Source organism: Xiphias gladius, chromosome 20, assembly GCF_016859285.1.
Source record: "Xiphias gladius isolate SHS-SW01 ecotype Sanya breed wild chromosome 20, ASM1685928v1, whole genome shotgun sequence".
In the NCBI taxonomy this organism is placed as follows: Eukaryota; Metazoa; Chordata; class Actinopteri; order Istiophoriformes; family Xiphiidae; genus Xiphias; species Xiphias gladius.
The window spans coordinates 65,001-85,146 of NC_053419.1; the positions used below are offsets into that span (position 1 = coordinate 65,001).

Genomic DNA, 20,146 nt, shown 5'->3' on the forward strand with positions numbered 1-20,146 from the left:
GATTAACTTGTACCAGAATGATGAGAAGAGTATGGAGAAGGAAAGAAAGAAATCAGGATCCAAGCATACCACATCATCTGTCAAACATGGTGGAGGCAGTGATATGGCATGGGCATGTATGGCTGCCAATGGAACTGGGTCATTGGTGTTTACTGATGATGTGACTGCTGATAGAAGTAGCAGGATAAATTCTGAAGTGTATAGAGCTATGCTATCTGCCAGCCAAATGCTGAAAAACTGAATGGTGCTTCACCATCCAGATGGATAATGACCCAAAACCTACTGTGAAAGCAACCCAAGAGCTACTCAAGGCAAAGAAATTGAATATTCTTCAATGGCCAAGCCAGTCACCTGATCTCAACATTGTTGAGCATGTTTTTCACTTACTGAAGACAAAACTGAGACCAGAAAGACCCACAAACAAGCAACGATTGAAGGCGGCTCCATTAAAGGCAAAGCAACTCAAGGGAGGAAAGTCAGCATTAGGGGATGACCATGGGGTCCAGACTTGAGCCAGTTGTTGAATGGAGGGGATTTTCATCCAAGTATTAAAAAATAATCTCTTTATTTATACTTATGTTAGTTTGTCCAATTATTCGGAGAAACTAACAAACTGTAATTCCTTTTATGTGTTATTTTTGTTAAACTTCTTGAATTCAAGCTGAAAGCGTACACTTCAATAACATTTTGATGGCATATCAGATCCATTGTGGTGGTGTACAGAGGCAAAATTCTGAAAATTGTGTCACTGTCCAAAAACTTATGGACCTAACTGTATGTTCTAATGTCGATCTTAACCTCTTTTGTAGGATTGAAAAAGGCACAGATTATGCTACATCCTCAAAAATCTTGTTCCAAATATTACTACACCAAAATAAACATCCATCACTGATTCTATAGAAAGCAAGTTCACATCAGTGTATAATGTTTACGCTTTGTGAATACAAAACAAAAAACAGAACTGGCATATGCAAACCTTACAAACCAGGTCCAATAATTTTTTTCCATTTCATATGGATATAAAAAAAAATGTAATGAGTGCCAGAGTGAGAGTACCAGGAAGCTACAGACCAAAGTCAGGTTAACACAACCCAACAAAGAAACAACTGACAGCATCTGACTATGTTCAAGTACTGTTTTTTTATGGAAAGACTGTAACACAGCTAAACTGAAAAAAACCATGTGTGATCAACTGATGTAAGAAGATGAAGGATCAATATTATAGTCTAATTAATACTTCCTCTCACTCCATATAACTGTTTGAGTCAGGACAAAAGGTGCAAGACTGACATGAAAATGTTTGTCAGAAGTTAGGTCCAGGCCAGCATCAGAATACATTTTATTCATTTGTGCCATAGCCATGGAGTATATGATTAATAGTGCACTAGGGCTGGTTTTCCTTTGAAAATTGTTCAATACTACTTGATACCTACCTGCTTTTTTTTTCCCATTTAATAAAAGGAGCCAAAGTTCTATTGTTTAAAGCCTTTTACAAACAAGAATACATATAAGAACTTAAATACCAGACATTTGATGCTAACTTTAGTACTTGACAGTTTATGATACTCGGCGCAACAAACACATTTTCATAGGTACCAAAAGAGTATTTTGTTTGGTCATTTGTTGCAAACACCAAAGAATATTCAGAGCCTGTGAAATGTTATTTGATTCAGCGATAAAATCTGCATATCTTTGCATTCTTAGTACATACAGTTCAAAGACAACATACTCAACAGTGCAGATTGTGTGCAGCGTGATGCTGTATTTCACAACAGGCATGGAAAAATCAGGATAACCACATTCACATATTTATTCACGTTAATTATATGCACGAATATGTTTCTTACTATATTTCCTACTCACATTCTGACAAACAGCGACTGTCTGGAAGCAAGGCCAGGTGAGGAGTATTTCTCTACCAAGGCCAGAGTGCTGAAACCAAACTTGTGGATTGGCTCATTGGAGTCGAGTGGAGGGAAGTCAGTGTCCACCTCGCCATCATCCTCCGCAATGTGGAGGCAGTAGGCGTTCACATTCTCACTGTGGAGAGATAAGAGAAATGTGCGGAGAGAGTCAGAAGAAGAGTGTATTACACAGAAACTGACATTCTATGAAACTGGTATTAACATATGTTTGTATTCACTTTAGTTTAGGTTCTCGTCCCTCGCTTGTGTACTGCCAACAGATGAGACCGATGAGGTCGTGGACGCGGGCATTGGCGATGGTCACCACTGTCATTGGATGTACTTTCTCCTGAGTCATCTGCATTGAGAGGTAGACGTCGATCTTTTTTGTAGCTGTTGTGCCAATGTGGCCCTAAAACATAACGAAACAGTCAGTAAATCATGCACAGAAAAACCGGCATCAAAGGCTAAAATTAAAACTTTAGTATTTACTCCGAAGGGGGGCTTCCTTACAGATCAAATCTTATGGCAGAGACTATCTGCTGAACTGCTTAATTTTTTATTGATGATGCAGTAGACATGACAGAACATGCAAGTATTTCATTCCAAATATTCTCAGACTGGCAGATGGTAGAGTAAGTGTGAGTTGGATGCTGAGATTCATGCCCCCAGTTGTATCCAAAAGTTTAGTCACTGTCGTTAATGAAATAAAAAGTAACAGTACATTAACATTTGAATAAAGGCTCATCTTTTTAATGTCTGTTTGCTGCAGCGGTTGTGATATTTTTTCACTTCAAAAATCAACAAAATACTTTAGTTAAGGGGCTAGGGCAGTGGTTCTCAACTTTTTTGCTAACAAAAAAGCCATATGAATAGAAATTATATAGCTATATATTAACTATATTATATTAATTATAATAATAGCCACCTTTTATAACCATTTAGTGTTGTTTCTGAAAAACAGTAGATAACCTTGGTCAACTGCAGGAAATGAGCAAACTGCCTATACAGATCCAGCCTGGAGGTGAGACTGTGAATTTTGGTCGATATGCTCTCGGCCGGCCGTTCTCATGAATTGGAGAAATCGCTGGTGTTACTTTCATAAGGAGAAAGCGCTACATCAATTGGGGGGAGGCTGGGGTCCTGTTTCACAGGGGTCTATTTTATACTGCAAATACTAGCTTTTTATGTTTATTTATAGTTATTTTAGCGTAATAAGGCTACCAGGTTGAGTGGCCGATTTAGTTCATCATTAGAGATAACGTGCAGGTTTTATTTTTTCCCTGTGTATTGGTTGAAGAGTAGGTATGATATCAGTCGACCAAGATTTTCTTTGGTTGACTACAGCAGACAAACGTACAGCCAAACAATTACACAAAAATTATAATTGTAATTATTCTGGTCATTGTTAAAAACCACATTTATCATGATTATTATACTAAGAAACAAACTGTTATTTCTAATTGACAGACAACTTCCTTAACTTTCACAATGTATGAGATAAACCTACTAACAAAGGTGATTGAATCTACTAATCTTTAAATCACAGTAAGTGCTTTTCATTTCAAAGGTTGCCTATATTGGATTAATTCAGTCAAACAGAAGAAAGATATAAAAGCAAAATTAATTAATCTGCCTGTTTTTCCTTCTTTATAAAATGATTCACAATTTTGCTTTTATACATAATGATACACTTATTTTTAAATAAGTTTTGCTTAAAGAAGATACAAATAAACAGGATTTAAATGTTGAATAACTCACCTTGCCATCAAATTTTGAGTATTCATTGAAGGGGTTGTTGAGCTGCTGGGGACACTGCTCAAGCCGCAGTGAAAGGGTGGATTTGGTACCTGTTGTCCGTGGCCTGTCTTTAAAGTCCCGTTTTTCAAACAGAGACCCCAGATCCTCCACTGGACAGAAAGCATAAGAAAAAAAAAAATGCAGCAAATACATGACTATTTTCGAATACACCCACAACAGTAACAGTACTTTCTTCTTACTGCTGGAACATATCCAGATATGGAAGGATTTCATGTCTGGATGAAAAAATGCTATCATCTTTGGATCAAATCCAGTAAAGACTGGTAGAGTATTGGGGAAAATTGCAGTTTTGTGACCCCCAGGGGTTTTGTGACTCCTGGGGGTCAGACTGAAACCAAATTAGACTGAAACCAAATCAGTCTAATTTGGTTTCAAAGTGTTTCATATAATATTTTAGTGTATGTCATAGATAGTAATTTAAACATTCATGTTCCATTCATATTCATATTTCTTAGCAGCCTTTTTATTCAGAATAAAATTATTTACAAAATTCACTACACTCAGAGACAGTAATACATGAAAAGTGAAAGTTAGGACATTTTTGATATTTTAATATATGTATTTTGAAATGGCACGAAACAGTACCTGACTGGGAGGATGTCCTCTCTTTCCACTGAATGTTTTTACATTTGATTTGGTTTTGTCGTTCTTTTCTTAGTCTTTCCAGTCTTTGTGCTAAAAAGAAAGAACAATTTTAAATTTCTGTGACATGCAAATAAGTCAAAGTTGCTAAAAACCTGGTGAAATAGGAAATTTCATCATTGAAGTTTTTTTTCATCCCTCTTATCTTACCAGCAGCTCCAGGTTTTTCGCGGCTGTCTTGTTGGAGTCCTGATGAGACGGCCAACACAAGTCAGTACTCACTCTCAAATCTGAAAGTCTCAGAGGATTGCAACTCTCTACCCACAACCCAGAATCATAACCAGCACTCCACCAAACTTAGTACAAAAGTCATGGGAGCCAAAAGGAGATGTTGTCTACCTTTGGACTCCCTCTATCCCCAAAACCCTTTTACTTGACAAGTAAAACAACTGAATGTAGCTTAGAATAGTTTCACACACTTTTTCATTTGATTCAAAGTCCCTATACTCAGTTTTTACTACACGAAATATTTTACACCCATGTCCAAACTTAAACACATTAATTTGATGACTGATTTCATGCTGATTAGAACACCAAACCGTGAGATTTAAGGGGCTAGCATGAGAACATCCAGGGACTGGGTCTGTATTCTGATAAATATTGTAATTTAAAATGAAAAGAAACCAATACTTGTTGCCTAGTATAAAAATGGTGCCTAATGAGGGTGGCAATCAGGTGCCAGATATTTTCTCATTTAACAAATCGAACCAAAGTAACTGTATTTGCTGTCTTTCAAAATGGGTTATGTCTTTGTACTGGGCAAAACTGATTCAAAGAATTTTTCTAGGGCTTAAATGTAATGGTTGACAAATACTGTTTAATGTGGTTGCCTCTGTTTGCAATCACCTTTAGTGAGTTTGGGGGGGGATCAGTGCATCCCTCCTTTCTGGTGTAGAACTGTCTCTACTGTACTTGAGAGTGCTGCTTCCACACTGACATCACAAACAGGAAAACAGAAAGTAGCTGTAAGGAATAGCAAAAATCAATCATCTGAGGATAACCAATAAGACCAGTACCAAAACTTTGACAGCCAAATCCAAATGGAAGCAAAGCAAAAATTTAATTAATGTTGGGAGGGCAATGAAGATAACATGCAAAGGACAGATTTAAAAAAAAAAAAAAACAGTAGACAAACACATTGTGCTTCAGGATATGAAGGAACCAAATTCACTTCTCATCTATTCATCATTTCATCGGTTCTGAATAAGTTTTAGAAATACACTCACTGAGCACTTTATTATGAACTCCTGTACACCTGCTTATTCATGCAATTATCGAACCAGCCAATCAAATTACAGCAGTACATTGCATAAAATCATGCAGATACAGGTCAGAAGCTCTAGTTAATGTTCACCAAATATCAGAATGGGGAAAAAAATGTGATCTATTGTTGCTGACCATGTGCTTCCCTTTATGGCCACAGTATACCCATCGTCTAATGTCTACTTCCAGCACAATAATGCACACTGTCACAATGCAAAAGTTGTCTCAAACTGGATCCATGAACATGGCAACGAGGTCAGTGTACTTCAATGGCCTCCCCATTCACCAGGTCTGAATCCAACAGAACACCTCTGGGATGTGGCAGAACAGGAGATTGGCAGCCTGAATGTGCAGAACAAATCTGCAGAAATGTTGTGATGCAATCACATCATGGACAAAAATCTCAAAGGAATGTTTCCAACATCTTGGGGAATGCATGCCACGTAGAACTGAGGCTGGGAAGCCCTACCCAGTATTAGTCTGATGTTCCTAATAAAGTGCTTGGTGGGGATTTTTAAACTTTGCGTATTAAATTACCAATGTGAACAATTATAACTGATCTTGTTTGCATCTTAAGTTTTCTGTCAACAGTTTTGAATGTTTTGGAAATTTGTGGGGGGTTTTTGGCAGTAGCCTGGTCACAACGTCTAATACCAGGTCCAGATGGTGATTCAAACAGCAGCCTAATGTCTGACCTGAAGGCGCCCTTTTTTTTTCCTTGACATTGCAATGTGCTGTTTGAAATAATGACTGAGAAGTAAATGTACAATTTGATCAATCAATCAATCTACTGCTGGGCTGAATGAGACAGATCCTAACCTCACATCATTTCATTATCAAATCAATTACTAGATGACAGTTTAAACAGTTGTCTAACTCACAAATATGTGACTTTTGATGTATGATATATCACCACTGCTCGTCCTCCCTAAAGCTTAGTCCTCCCTCCCTAACGCTAATATTATGTTTTATAAAAAAGAGGAGAAACTGTTCACTGAGTTGAACAATTGATAAAACTGGTAAGTCTTCTTCCAGTTTGACCATTTCTTTTGCAAAAATTGGGAAGATCTGAAAAAACTGCAGGATTTAGCAAATTAGTTGTGTGATTTCTGCATATGCAGCCAAAAAGGAAGTCAAAAGGATATCTAGCAAGAAATTCAAAATGGCAAAAAATTTTTGTGACACAAATGGGCACAGCCTTTATCAAGTGCATTAGCTGAAGAAGCTGAGAGCTGAAACATAACTGAAACAACTGAAAGACAAATGATATACTGCCAAAGCTGAGAGTAGAAATTAAAACTTTGTTAGAAGAAATTCATTGTATTAATATCAGGCAGATGAACTCCATCCTGAAACAGCGGGAGGTCTGAATTTCTTAATAGTTATAATGGAAAGAAATCTGTCTCAGTTTCAGTTGTGTGTGTGTGTGTGTGTGTGAGTGTTAGTGTGAGTGTGAGTGTAGAGGTACAAACTGCTCAATTTGTCTTCACCTAGGTAAAATAAACCATGTGTTAATGAAGGTTTGACTTTATTAACATCTAAAATGGAAAGATAGTGATAACACAGAGAGAGCACCACTGAGGTACCTCTCAAACAAGACACCCTAGTTCACAGACTATACTTCATACTGCTGAAATTTCTTCAAAGTGTCAATTGACATTGCTGAAGACAAACGTACCATTTGTGTACATAATGTGAAAAATGATTGAAATGTTGCAGTTTTAAAGGTGCCCATATTTGTGTTTTTGCTCATGAGGGGTAATGTTGGATTCTATTGAGCAGTTGAGCGCTCCTCTTGTTTTTGACTATTCAAAAACCTCAAATCCTATAGTTTTGAAAACACACATTTACCTAAAATTTGATGTATAAAGTCTGTGTGAGAAGGGAAAGATTTGTGAGTTACAAGAGCTGATGTTATCCACTCTATCCTGCTCCCATAGCCCACCATTATAAACACAAAGACTGTCAGAAAAAAGTGTGATAAATCAAACACTGTACAAGCTATCAAATAGCTGAATACAAGTTTAATAGCTGAAAGTCTTGTGACCCACTGAAAGCTTAAATTGAGGCTCTGGCTGAAAGTATACCACAGCAGTTGAATTTCAGAGAGAAGAAAGTGTTTGAGGAGTTGAACATTCCGTCCTTTCATTTCAATGGCAGATTTCTTTTTTTGAAAAAGTTGAATATTTTAAAACTTATCAATAGTAATAGAAAAGAAAAATAATAATAAAAAGCTGAACATTTTGATAGCTGAATGGTTTCTGTAGCTGAAAGTATGTAGAAAATAAATAATAGGAACTAGAAATTGCAGATCTGAAGAAAGCATACTGTGAATGCTGAAAACTAAATGAAATTTCTGAGGCAATGTTGATAAATGGCTGAAAATGGTTGAAAAAACAGCAGAAATGTAGAAACTTTGACACTGAAATCATATAGAAATTGCTGAAGACATGCTGAAAACGGCTGAAAATGGATGAAAAAAAAAACTGAAATGCAAAATCAACACTCGAAAGCTGAAAACTGAAAGAAAATGCTGAAGCAATTCTGAAAATGGCTGAAAAACAGCTGAAATGAAGAAATGAAAAATGAAAGCTAAAGAAAATGCTGAAGCAAATGCTGTAAATGGCTGAAAAAACAGCTGAATTAAGTAATGAGACATGGAAGCTGAAAGCTCAAGGAAATTCCTGAAGCAATGCTGAAAATGACTGAAAAACCAGCTGATATCAACTGAAATGCATTGCTTTGAAAACTTGGTAGTTGAAATGTAAAACTGGAGCCGGGAACTAAAGTGCATTAGCTGAAAAAGCTGAGAGCTGAAACATGCTGCTGAAACAGCTGAAAGGCAAATGATGTAGGGCCAAATCTGGAAGTAGAAATAAAATGCCAAAACAGGTCATTTATGCACCGCTGCTGATATGATTACGTAATATTCCACTATTCGTCTTCCAGTGTTGTTATTTGGCTGTTGTATATTTTCTATTTCTTTTAAAAGCCAATATGAGTGAGTAAATGGCTTAAACTAACTTTAAATAATTTCAAATATTTTCCTTGCTGATGCAAAAATACATCCTCCACTAATTTTTCTGAATGCATATTACTCCAGTGATGAAATAAATCCATGTTATACCCATTTTAAGTCAAGTTCTTCAGAGTATGGAACAGGTTACTATGACACAAAGTGATTAAACTAATCTACACTCACCTGCCAGTTTGTTAGGTACACCTAGATACTGTGTTCCTAATATTTTGTTAACCTTAATTCATATAAATGCGATTGACAAAATATTAGGATCAGCCTCTCAGTATAATCGAATACAGTTCAACAGCACCACAAATTACAGCCTCCAAAATGACCATTAAAATAAATCAACACCTCTTTCATACTGATTCAATAAAAACTGAACATTATAATCCTCATGGGGGGAGGATTTGTTGCAGGCCTTCTCTTATATTGCCTTAGATTTATCTAGGTGTACTCAATAAACGCAAGTGAGTGTTGGTGTCACAGCAGTCCTTTTGAATTTGTGGTCCAGTATTTTCTGATCATGTATCGGAAAAATAGGGTCTATATTATAATCAATATCATAACATAGAAGTTATGTGGAAATTAGAGGATGGTTACATAATTGAATAAAATATTGAACTATTGATGAATTAACAAGCACATGTTGAACGGGCACTGCACTAGTTTTAACTGTTTTAATTGTTTTGTAACTGGCCACACGGTGGCACTATCGCTACATTTTTTGACTTATGTGAAGAATTTCACCAGTGGCCAGCTGTCTGACAATTTTAAGTTCTGTAGCTTTAGAGTTACAAGTGGAATGATGTTTCTAGCCATCACTATCTGGGAGTATTAGCGGTTTGTACTGATTTGTAGTTTCAGTTTTCATGTGTTTACTATAGCTCCCCCTGACTAGAACATCTGCACTTCCTGAAGAATGCGTGTGATTGCTGCATCTACTGCATCTGCTGCTGTTGCTTCTGGTGATTGATGTATGAAAAAGAATGGTTTCAGTCTTGTAGTGCTTAAAATTTTGGCGATATCCATCAGCATCATACTTCATCATGTTTTGCTCATCCCACTTAGAAAACCTTTTTCTTTTTTAAAAACGTTAAAAATTCATATAAAATCAACCATAATATAACTGCACCAAAAGTAATAGCACATATCTCCTAAACATGCTTAACATTTGAGCTTTGGAACCATGTTTCTGAAAAGCTTGTAGGACTAGTAGCGCGTCAAAAAACGGATGTAAGAAAACAGAAAGAATAAACATGATGATAATAATAACAACAACAATAATAATAATAATAATAATAATAATAACTAGAACATCTGCATTTCCTGAAGAAAATGCGCGTGGTTGCTGCATCTGCTGCTGTTGCCTTATTTTCTGACATATTCAGCAAACAATTTCACAGTCTTAGCATTTAACTTTTTTGCAGTATTGATGCAGGATGCAGCTCATATCACCCTGTAAAGTCATAACAGGAGCAAAATAATGAATGGCTAAATACATACAAAATTGTTTTGTAACTGGCCACAAGTTGGTGTTATAGCAACATTTTTGACTATATGAAGCATTGCACCAGTGCAGACAGAACCCCCCCCCTCCAAGGGACATCCCCAGACGTCCCAGGAATGCCCGGGTTCAGTCTATGAAAGTCCCGTATCAGATTTTATGCATTCCTTAAAAAATGAATAACTCAATTATAAGAGATATCAACAAGCAGTTTAAAAGCTCATATGGTCCTTATACTTAAAAGTCGAACCATGTTACTAGCTATCAATATCTGAGAGTAGTACCAATTTGTATTAAGAAATAAGTTGAATCCAAGTGTTGAATATGCATTTGGTAACTATTTGTAGGAACTCTCAGTATGCGCTCCAAAGACGTGCTGCAAATGAAGGAGGCAATCATTACGCTGAAAAAACAAAACAAACCTATCAGACAGATAGCAGAAACTTTAGGAGTGGCCAAATCAACAACTTGGTACATTCTTTAAAAGAAGGAATGCACTGGCAAGCTCAGCAACACAAAAAGGCCCGGAAGACCAAAGAAGACATCTAAAGTGGATGATCACAGAATTCTTTCCTTGGTGAAGAAAAACCCCTTCACAACATCTAGCCAGGTCGAGAACACTCTCGAGGAGCTAGGTGTATCATTGTAAAAGTCTACAATCAAGAGACGCCTTCATGAATGTAAATATAGAGAGTTTACCACAAGGTGCAAACCACTGGCAACACTCAAGAACAGAAAGGGCAGATTAGACTTTGCTAGAAAACATCTAAAAAAGCCTGCCCAGTTCTAACACAAGATCATTTCTACAGATGAAACCAAGATTAACTTGTACCAGAATGATGAAAAGACCAGAGAATGGAGAGGGAAAGGAACAGCTCATGATCCAAAGCATTCTAAATCATCCGTAAACATTATGGAGGCAGTGTTATGGCGTGGGCATGTATGGGTGCCAATTGAACTGGGTCACTGGTGTTTATTGATGATGTGACTGCTGATAGAAGTAGAAGGATGAATTCTGAGGTGTATAGGGCTATACTATCTGCTCAGTTTTAGCCAAACATTGCAAAACTGATAGAACAGTGCTTCAAGGTACAGATGGACAATGACTCAAAACATACTGTGAAAGAAACCCAAGAGCTTCTCAAGGCAAAGAAATGGAATATTCTTCAATTGCCCAGTCACCTGACCTGAACCCCATTGAGCATGTTCTTCACTTACTGAAGAAAAAACTGAGGGTAGAAAGACCAACAAACAAGCAGCAACTGAAAGGGCTAGAGTAAAGGCCTGGCAAAGCATCTCAAGGGAGGACACTCAGCATTTAGTGATGTCCATGGGTTCCAGACTTCAGGCAGCCATTGAGTGCAGAGGATTTTCATCCAAGTATTAAAAATAATCCCTATTTTACAATTATATTGTTTTTTCGAATTCCTTTTAAGCCTCTTACAATGGAGGAACTAAAAATGGCTGTAATTCCTAAACAGTTGATGTGATATTTATATTTGACCCCTTGAACTAAAAATGAAAATCTACACTTCAATCACATCTTGATGGCTTTGTTTCAAATCCATTGTCGTGGTGAAAGACAGCATTTTATTCCCTGTTTTTTGACCATATACAACTACAAAACATTTAAATGAAAAACTACTTAAAATAAATAGCTTATTTTAAATAAAACTTTCTTTTCATAAGGCGCACCACGGGTAAATGAAGCTTGCACCAGGCTTTGTTTTGGGGCAGAAGACTTTTTGGGCTGCGAAAGCTTCACGTTCGGGGTTGTAGCAACAGCAGAAAGTGTAACTCACTCGTCGTACTACAGTTTATGCTGCTGTTGTAAATGGTGGAAGAGATTTGAAGTGCTTCCACTTTTCAAAGCAACTTGTGTTAGGCATTCTACGGAGCCCCCCTAGGGTCAGCTGACAAAAAACAAGACTAGCTCAAAACCTATTATTTAGTTTTGACCATGTATGCTCAATGTGCTAAATTGAGGATGTAGTTGAAAACCGTTGTGGAACTACTGTTAACAACTATTTTCAATGGAAAGTAGCTAAAGCCTGCTCGAAAAGTCACTAAATGTCGCTAGATGACATAATACATAAATAAGCATCTTCATGATGTAATCGTGTCGTATTTGCATTGTAAATAGTGTCAGCTGGTTTCAGCGCTTTATCTGTCTGCCTCTCTCCTACTCTCTGTGCTCACATATACAGTATTTTAATATAACCCAATGTCCAATAAAGCTGTTCTCATTTCAATGTTTTTCGGTTTCTCTTGTTAGACAACGCTACAAGTACGAAATAGTGACTGATACATGGCCCATTAAAACTACATGTTAACAAGCAGTCACTTCACAGCCAGATCCACGGTCTCGACAATGCTAAAATCCTGACTTTACAACCATGACATCGTATGACAAAATCACCATACACATAAATTAAAGATTTGAAATCCCACAAGAGAGGGGAGATGGAAACACTGGCATGGCTGTACAGGTTATGTAACGCAATATAAAACTATATCGATATAAACTGTATTGTCTCATCCTATATCTTCTTTGAATATATATCAATACCGCCCAGCCCTACATTCTCCCTATATTTCTATCTCTACTGTCAAACTATCTAATAAAGGCATAATGCCCCCAGAAAGAACACACCGCAGGCAACAAGATGTTTAAGTCCCACTCCTTTGCCATAGCTGTTGAGTTATATTTAGTTCTACAAAGTGTCACTTTTCTGCTTAATGGTGTAATAAATAAACAATCTGACATTGACTGCTTGATTTACAAAGTATATTGGCATACAAAAGGGGGATTAATCATAATATATTATTAATAAAATTCACACAGTGAACTGCATTCTAACCCCATGCTTTCTCCCTGTGCAGCAACAACCTTCCATAGCACACATAATTTGACTTGAACCTCACGAAACCACTGGCCCAGATTAGACACACAACCCCTCCCCTCCAAACAACAACAGAACAGGCTTTCTGGTTGCCCCCGCCATAATGACAGGAGGGATGTGCTTGACAGAAAACCTGCCCTGCTAACCGGCAAGAGCCTAAAGATGAACCTACCTGTGTTTGAACGCCGACGGATACCAAAGTCCCAGCTGGAGGTGATGTCCATGGACTGGGAGAGGTCACAGGCATGATTGTCCGTCACACTGCTGACCTCCTCGCTCAGGGAGCCTGACCCTGTTGACCCACAGCTGCTGCCGGGCACGAGAGCCAGCTGGCACTTCTCTAGATCCACATCCTGGTCTATTAGTACCATCTCACACATTCCTGTATCATCACTGGTCACATGAGACTGTCTGATGTGGGCCAGAATAATGGCTGGATTGTCCAAGAAAGCCATTTCCTCTGCTTTATACAGTGTGGCTTAGAGCTCTGGATGTTTTCTCCGTGTGTCACCGTCGTGCCTGTATATCAGATGATCCCTTTCACTTCAGTTCAGTCTCTCTCTGAAAGTGTTAAAGCAGTGGCTGATGACAAGTGGAGAGCAGTCATCTTTTCCATCTCCTTTAACTGAGTATTCTCTCTGCTCCAAGGTATGCAAGGTGCCAGTACCTGTTTAGAGTGCGTTAACAGTTATTACATGATGCAGACTGAAGCGTGAAAATTACAACCAAATCTTTTTTTTTAAATTAAATTCATTAACATTTACTAGACTATGGTTCTAAAGCTCAGTTATGGTATGGAACAACTTCCTAGTTTGGTTCAAACACATGATAGAGAGCTTTTTATACAACTATCATTTTAATTTAATGTTGAAGGAAAGAAGCAAAACAGAGCATCAGTGCCTCTCAAAATGGTCTATTCACTATTGTTAGGGCATTTACTGTTTTAGTTTTATGTCTAGCATAAAGTTTATTTGTTGCTTACATCATATAGTCCCAAAAAACAGAAGTACAGCAGAGCATGATGACACAGTCCTATGAACAGTCAGCCTATAGTTTGAATGTATAGCACAGGCCCTTCACGCATTACAATATAAATCTGTTGTGTGTGTTTAAGACTGGGAGGGAGTGGACAATTCCTACATACAACTGCGTCATTCCATACCAATTTACCTAGGGCCTCCCAGTTCATGTCATGGATTTTCTTGAAAAACCTCATGTAAAAACTTTTCCACTTGAAATAGTGAAATAATATGTGTATTGAGCTAAGGAACCAAGATTAATATTTTGTCAACAAGATGACACCATCCAGTATGCAACGAACCAAGCCATTACATGCTATAACTTGCAAATTTCCTGATCCCAGTGAAAAACAGGCTCAACAGATATCACAAAGATATAGGAAACCTTGAAGTCAACATAGTACAAATATCTACCTATGAAATAAAAGCAAAGAATGTAATATTACAGCCAATAACAAGTACGGAAAAGTAGCTATTTTCAAAAAAAATGAAATTATTCAGGAGAAATATAACATCTTTAAGTTTCTATATATCTGCAATGAATATCAGCAGTTTCTCATAAAAAAAATGTAAGATAATTTAAATAATCCTTCTTGGGAAAATATACAGTCAAAATATCTCATAAAGTGGGTTTTTACAGATCCAAAGCTACAGTGGCATGAAAAACTTTGGGCACCCCTGGTCAAACTATCTATTACTCTGAATAGTTAACTGAGTAGAAGATGAACTGATCTCCAAAATGCATAAAGTTAAAAGGTGAAACATTCTTTTCAAAATTTTAAGTAAGTTTAGTGTAATATTTTTGTTTTGTACAATTTTGGAGTTAAAAAAGGAGAGGAGCACAATAGAAAAGTTTGGGCACCCTAAGAGATTTGAGCTCTCAGATAACTTTTACCAAGGTCTCAGACCCTAATTAGCTTGTTAGGGATTAGCATGTTCACAATCACTGTTACGAAAGGCCAAGTGATACAAATTTCAAAGCTTTATCAATAGTCTGACTCCCCAAACCTTGTCCTAACAATCAGCAGCCATGAACTCCACTAACCAGCTGCCTAGGACTCTGAAAATTAAAGTAACTGATGCCCACAAAGAAGGAGAGTGCTATAAGAAGTTAGCAAAGCATTTTCAGGTAGCCGTTTCCTCAGTTCGTAATGTAATTAAGAAATTGCAGTTAAGAGGAACAGTTAAGTTGAGGTCTAGAAGCCCAAGAAAACTTTCTGAGAGAACTGCTCCTAAGATTGTTAGAAAGGCAAATGAAAACTCCAGTTTGACTGCAGAAGACCTTCAGGAAGATTTAGCAAACTCTGAAGTGGTGGCGCACTATTCCACTGTGCAGCAACACCTGCGCAAATACATTCCTGGTTTAAATTATTGGCACTACTGAATTTTAGGTACAGAATTTAGAATATATTCAGAAATGAATGCAAAATACTAATCTTAGATGATTAGAATATTTAATAAAATTTTGAATGTTACTGAACAACAAGAACTACAAATGTTTTTATATTGTGATTTAAAAAATACAGACATAAAATCACACAATTATTAGCACCCTTTTGAAGAATTTTAATTATTTCCTCAAACAAAACAAATAAGGCTCACCTTTGCGTAATTTTCAGTGTTCACATGACCCGCATCAACCAATGAATGAGGGTTTTACTGTATAAAAAGGGGCTGATTGTTTCCAGTTTCTTCTTCACAATGGCGAATAAGAGAGAGCTGTCTGAGAGCATCAGAATTGCTGTTATCAAAAAACATAACAATTCCAAAGGCTACAAGGCAATCGCCAAAGATCTTGAAGTCCCTGTTACAACTGTTTGTAATGTTATCAAGAAGATTCACAGTCATAAAACTGTTAAGAAGCTTCCAGGATGTGGTGTTAAGAAGAAGCTCAATGAGAGAAGTCTGCAAAGTTGCGTGCAGATTGTGGGGGAAAAAAACAAACAGGCAAGACATCTTAAAAAACTTCACGCTGACCTTGCTGGTTTCAGGCCGTACCATACGCTGCAAATTAAACCAAGTAGGGCTCCAAGGCCAAAGAGAACACCACTATTGAAAGTAAAGCATAAAAAGGTTTTGATGTTTGCAAAAAACTTTCATAGCTAAACCACAGTCTTTCTGGGATTATTTTCTATGGACAGATGTAACCAAAGTAGAGCTCTTTGGGAATGCAGTGCATCAAAACAACAACAAAATGAAGCCCATAAAGAAAGAACACCCAAAAGATTACCAAGGCATTTTAGAGCAAAATGTTTTACCTAGTGTGAGAAAACTAGGTTTGAGGCAAAGGTCTTGGGTCTTTCAGCAGGACAACGGCCCCAAGCACACACATCCAGCAGCACAGAAGAGTCATTGAAAAGGAAAATATGTTTTTTTTTAAAACTGGCCAGTAGTGAGTCCTGACCTAAATCTCATTGAAAACCTTTGGAGAGAGCTGAAATCAGCCATTGCAAAAAGGACTTGAATGCATAGCAATGGAAGATGAGCAGAAATGACCAGCAGACAGGTGCAAGAAGCTTCTAGATTGCTAAAAGAAATGTTTAGAGGCTGTCATTGTTGCCAAAGGTTGGAGAAAAAAGGGTGCAGAATTTCATGAAGAGAACACCTCTCCAACTGTTAAGCACGGGGGTAGATCGATCATGCTTTGGGATTTGTTGCAGTCCGTGATACGGGGAACATTTCACTGGCAGAGGGAAGAATGGATTCATTTTAATACCAGCAAATTCTGGAAGCAAACATTACGCCATCTGAAAAAAAGCTGAAGATAAAAATCGGATGGCTTCTACAACGCAATAATGATCCTAAAAACACTGCAAAAGCCACAATGAACTACCTCAAGAGGCACAAGCTGAAGGTTTTGCCATCTCCCTTACGGTCCTCTGGCCTGAACATCATGAAAAAGCTGTGTATAGCCCTCAAAAGAGCAATGCATGCAAGATGGCCCAAAAATTTCACAGAACATAAAGTAATCTTGCTTAAAATATTAAGGAAATGTTTCATCTTTAACTTCATTCCATTTGGAAATCAGGTAATCTTTTACTTGTTTAGCTATTCACTGTAACACATATTGTGACCAGGGGTGCCCAAACATTTTCATGCCACTGTATATTTAGCAAGATCTGTGGCTCTCAATTTTTTATGCAAGACCAAATAACTTTCAGATGTTATAGAACTATCAGAATGCGGTAGAACTATGCAAATTATCCTTAGGATTTCTTGAATGTTCAGTACAAATTTTAACCCAATCCAGTGAAAAAGAAGCGATCAGTGAGGCTTACAAAAAAATTGCTGAAATGTAGTTCCAAGGGTCGGACTTTAAAAATCCATAAATAAAAAAGTATTTGGAATAGAGTTATGGGATTTTATAACGTACCATGAATTTAACAGTAGTTTTAAAAAAATTTCAAGACAATCCAAGATGTGAACTGGGAAAAATGTTGGAATTCTGGGTGAGTGGGCATAGAATTACCCATTTACTTTATAAATCATCTGCCATTCAACATATTACATCAACATTTTAGATAAAGTCACTGGCCAGGGCCATACAGGTCAAAACAATGATGTTTTGTCACAACATTAATATTTTGTCAATGACTGCTGGAACCAGGTGTTAGCCATCACAGGACACCTGTATTCAACAGTAAACAAATGGCCTCTCCTCAAAAAATAGTTAGGTTTCACCGTCCTAAGTATTTATACTGTGAACACAACAGTGTTGATGATTTCAACAAGTTGATGAGAGCTGTGAGCAAGGACAAAACAATCAAGTCCCACAGTGTTACATTAGCCTGACTGAGATAACTAAGGATGTCGTGACACAGTACAGGGCTAGGAATTCATCTAACATATTGTTACAATCATATCTAATAGTTCCTTTTGTGTGCGGAACCTTATTACATGTTTAAAAGGCAGTTTCTGCAAAGACCTTCTCCGACTGATACTAACTGCAGCTAATGCTAAACTGCAGTGTGATGACAAGTTTGCTTTATCGCTTGAGACAAACCATTATATGTTGACGGTTTCATGGTCAGCTTCTCTAAAGGAAGAAGTCGCTTATATTTGGCACGAATGTCACAAATACCTTCACCCAACAACCTAGTTAAGTAGTGATGATTTCCAGTAGCTAGTTTGACGTTAGCTGATGTAGCTTTTGTGTTTTCCTAGCTATTCTGAACCATGCTAACTGGCTAACGTTAGAGTCCTGCACTTTATCGAAGTCGGCGCTCACTTGGCAAAAGTAGCAGCAAGGTATATAACTGGTATTCACACTGTAAAAACATTTAACCATGAATGTCAGTGCAAATCGCATTGGTTGTATCTAGTTAGGTCATAAGCTTCTTTAGGCTAAAATCACTGAAGCTTTCTTTGGTTAGCTGCTATCATAGCCTCCCACAGTAGTTGCTTCATAAAGTCGTCTCACCTTTTGCCATCCGAAGAAATGTCCACAATGCCCCGTTTTATCCATGCATACTCCCAGTAGTGAGAATAATTCTTTTAATTAGTAAAATGCTGTATAACAAAATCATCTGTGCTCAGCCTTGCAGTAGGAGCCCAGTTTCACTTCCTTTTCCATTTCTTCAGAGTAAAAGACAAAGACTATTACGATTTTTTTTTTTTTTTTTTTTTTTTTTTTTTTTTTGCACAAAAAGCATGAGATGAATCAAGGGACCCAGGGCAAAAATGAGCTGTGGTCTTTATAGATGACCAGTTTCTCCTGCTCTCTGAGTATTGTGTATTATTACTTATTAATTTATGGTAACTTCATTAATCACATATATATTTAATATATGCATTATGTAAGCACAAGATGCTTAACAATAAAAGCTTGAAATATATATTTCCACCAAGGGTTCCTCTATAAGACAGGAACTCAAGTTTGTGTAATAATGCAGGTGTCACTGTATGGTCCAGATCATTTCATTTTTTTATTGTGGCTTTGCCTGGTTGGTAATTTAGTATTTTAGATGAAGTGGTTAAAAAAGACACAGCATGTCCTCAAAGTTGACCATACAGGACAACTGAGACAAAAGTGAACTCTTTCTGCGTCATGTTAAAGTGTTTATGCACAAAAAAACATGTCAAGACAATTAGTAAGTGCATTTAAACGTCTTTCAGTTGATTTTTTTGAGAGTAAAAGCATCACTATAATCTGCAAATCTTCTTTTGTACAACACTTATTCTCACTAAAACTCTGGTGGCTGAATGGGAGCAAATCCCTACAGCCAGGTTCCCACATCTGGTGGAAATACTGAAACTAGAATGGAGGATCTTATAAAAGTAAATTGATGACTATGGTGTCTGAATCCCATGTTTAGACTTGTTCAGCTGTCCACATACTTATGTAGCCGAGGGTTATGAGTTGCGCCTATACTTATGAGGATTATAAAACAATTATATAATTTTGCCAATTTGGCTCAGTAGTCTCCAACAAATTTGCACATTCCCACATTGTCAAAGGCAGCAAATTACAGATACACACCTTCTGCTCTTACCTTGGGGCGGCTGTGGCTCAGGAGGTACAGTTGAGCGGGTCGTCCACTAACCTGAAGGTGAAGTGTCCTTGGGCAAGATATTGAATCCTAAATTACCCCCGATGTGTCATCGGTGTGAGTGTGTGTGCGCGCGTAGAAAGCGCAGTGTGTATAGATGTATGAATGTGTGTGCAAATGGGTGAATGTGGCATGTAGTGTAAAGTGCTTTGAGTTCTCGGTAAGACTATAAAATCGCTATATAAGTGCAGTCCATTTACCATTTCCATTTAACTTTCACAATAAAAGCCTTCTATCTATCTATCCATCTATCTATCTATCTATCTATCGCTCTCTCTCTCTCTCTCTCCCTATACACACACACACACGCACACACACACACACACACACACACACACGCACACACACACACACAGTAACTGCTTACCGTAGGGAACTTAAAGTGGCAGTCCTGAAGATTTCAGTCTTGGTTGATTTGGCGACACCCGTAGTTTCTGGTGGTAACAGCATAATAATACTACAGATCAAAGTTATGCAAACAGCAAAACAAGCTATTTGTCGTTTTAATAATGAAGTCAA

General features: G+C 37.4%; 1 protein-coding gene across 1 annotated transcript in view; it reads right to left on the reverse strand.

Moving 5' to 3' along the window:
• Nucleotides 1-18,647, reverse strand: part of mapkap1 (MAPK associated protein 1) — a 36,883-nt gene extending 18,236 nt beyond the window's left edge. Inside the window, exons 1-6 of the mRNA XM_040157522.1 lie at nucleotides 18,499-18,647; nucleotides 13,232-13,726; nucleotides 4,311-4,400; nucleotides 3,666-3,814; nucleotides 2,144-2,316; nucleotides 1,864-2,040 (exon numbers count right to left, since the gene is read on the reverse strand). Of these exons, the coding sequence (XP_040013456.1) occupies nucleotides 1,864-2,040; nucleotides 2,144-2,316; nucleotides 3,666-3,814; nucleotides 4,311-4,400; nucleotides 13,232-13,514 (872 nt within the window). The 5' untranslated portion in view covers nucleotides 13,515-13,726; nucleotides 18,499-18,647. The remainder of the gene's footprint in view (nucleotides 1-1,863; nucleotides 2,041-2,143; nucleotides 2,317-3,665; nucleotides 3,815-4,310; nucleotides 4,401-13,231; nucleotides 13,727-18,498) is intronic.
• Nucleotides 18,648-20,146: the final 1,499 nt, after the last annotated feature.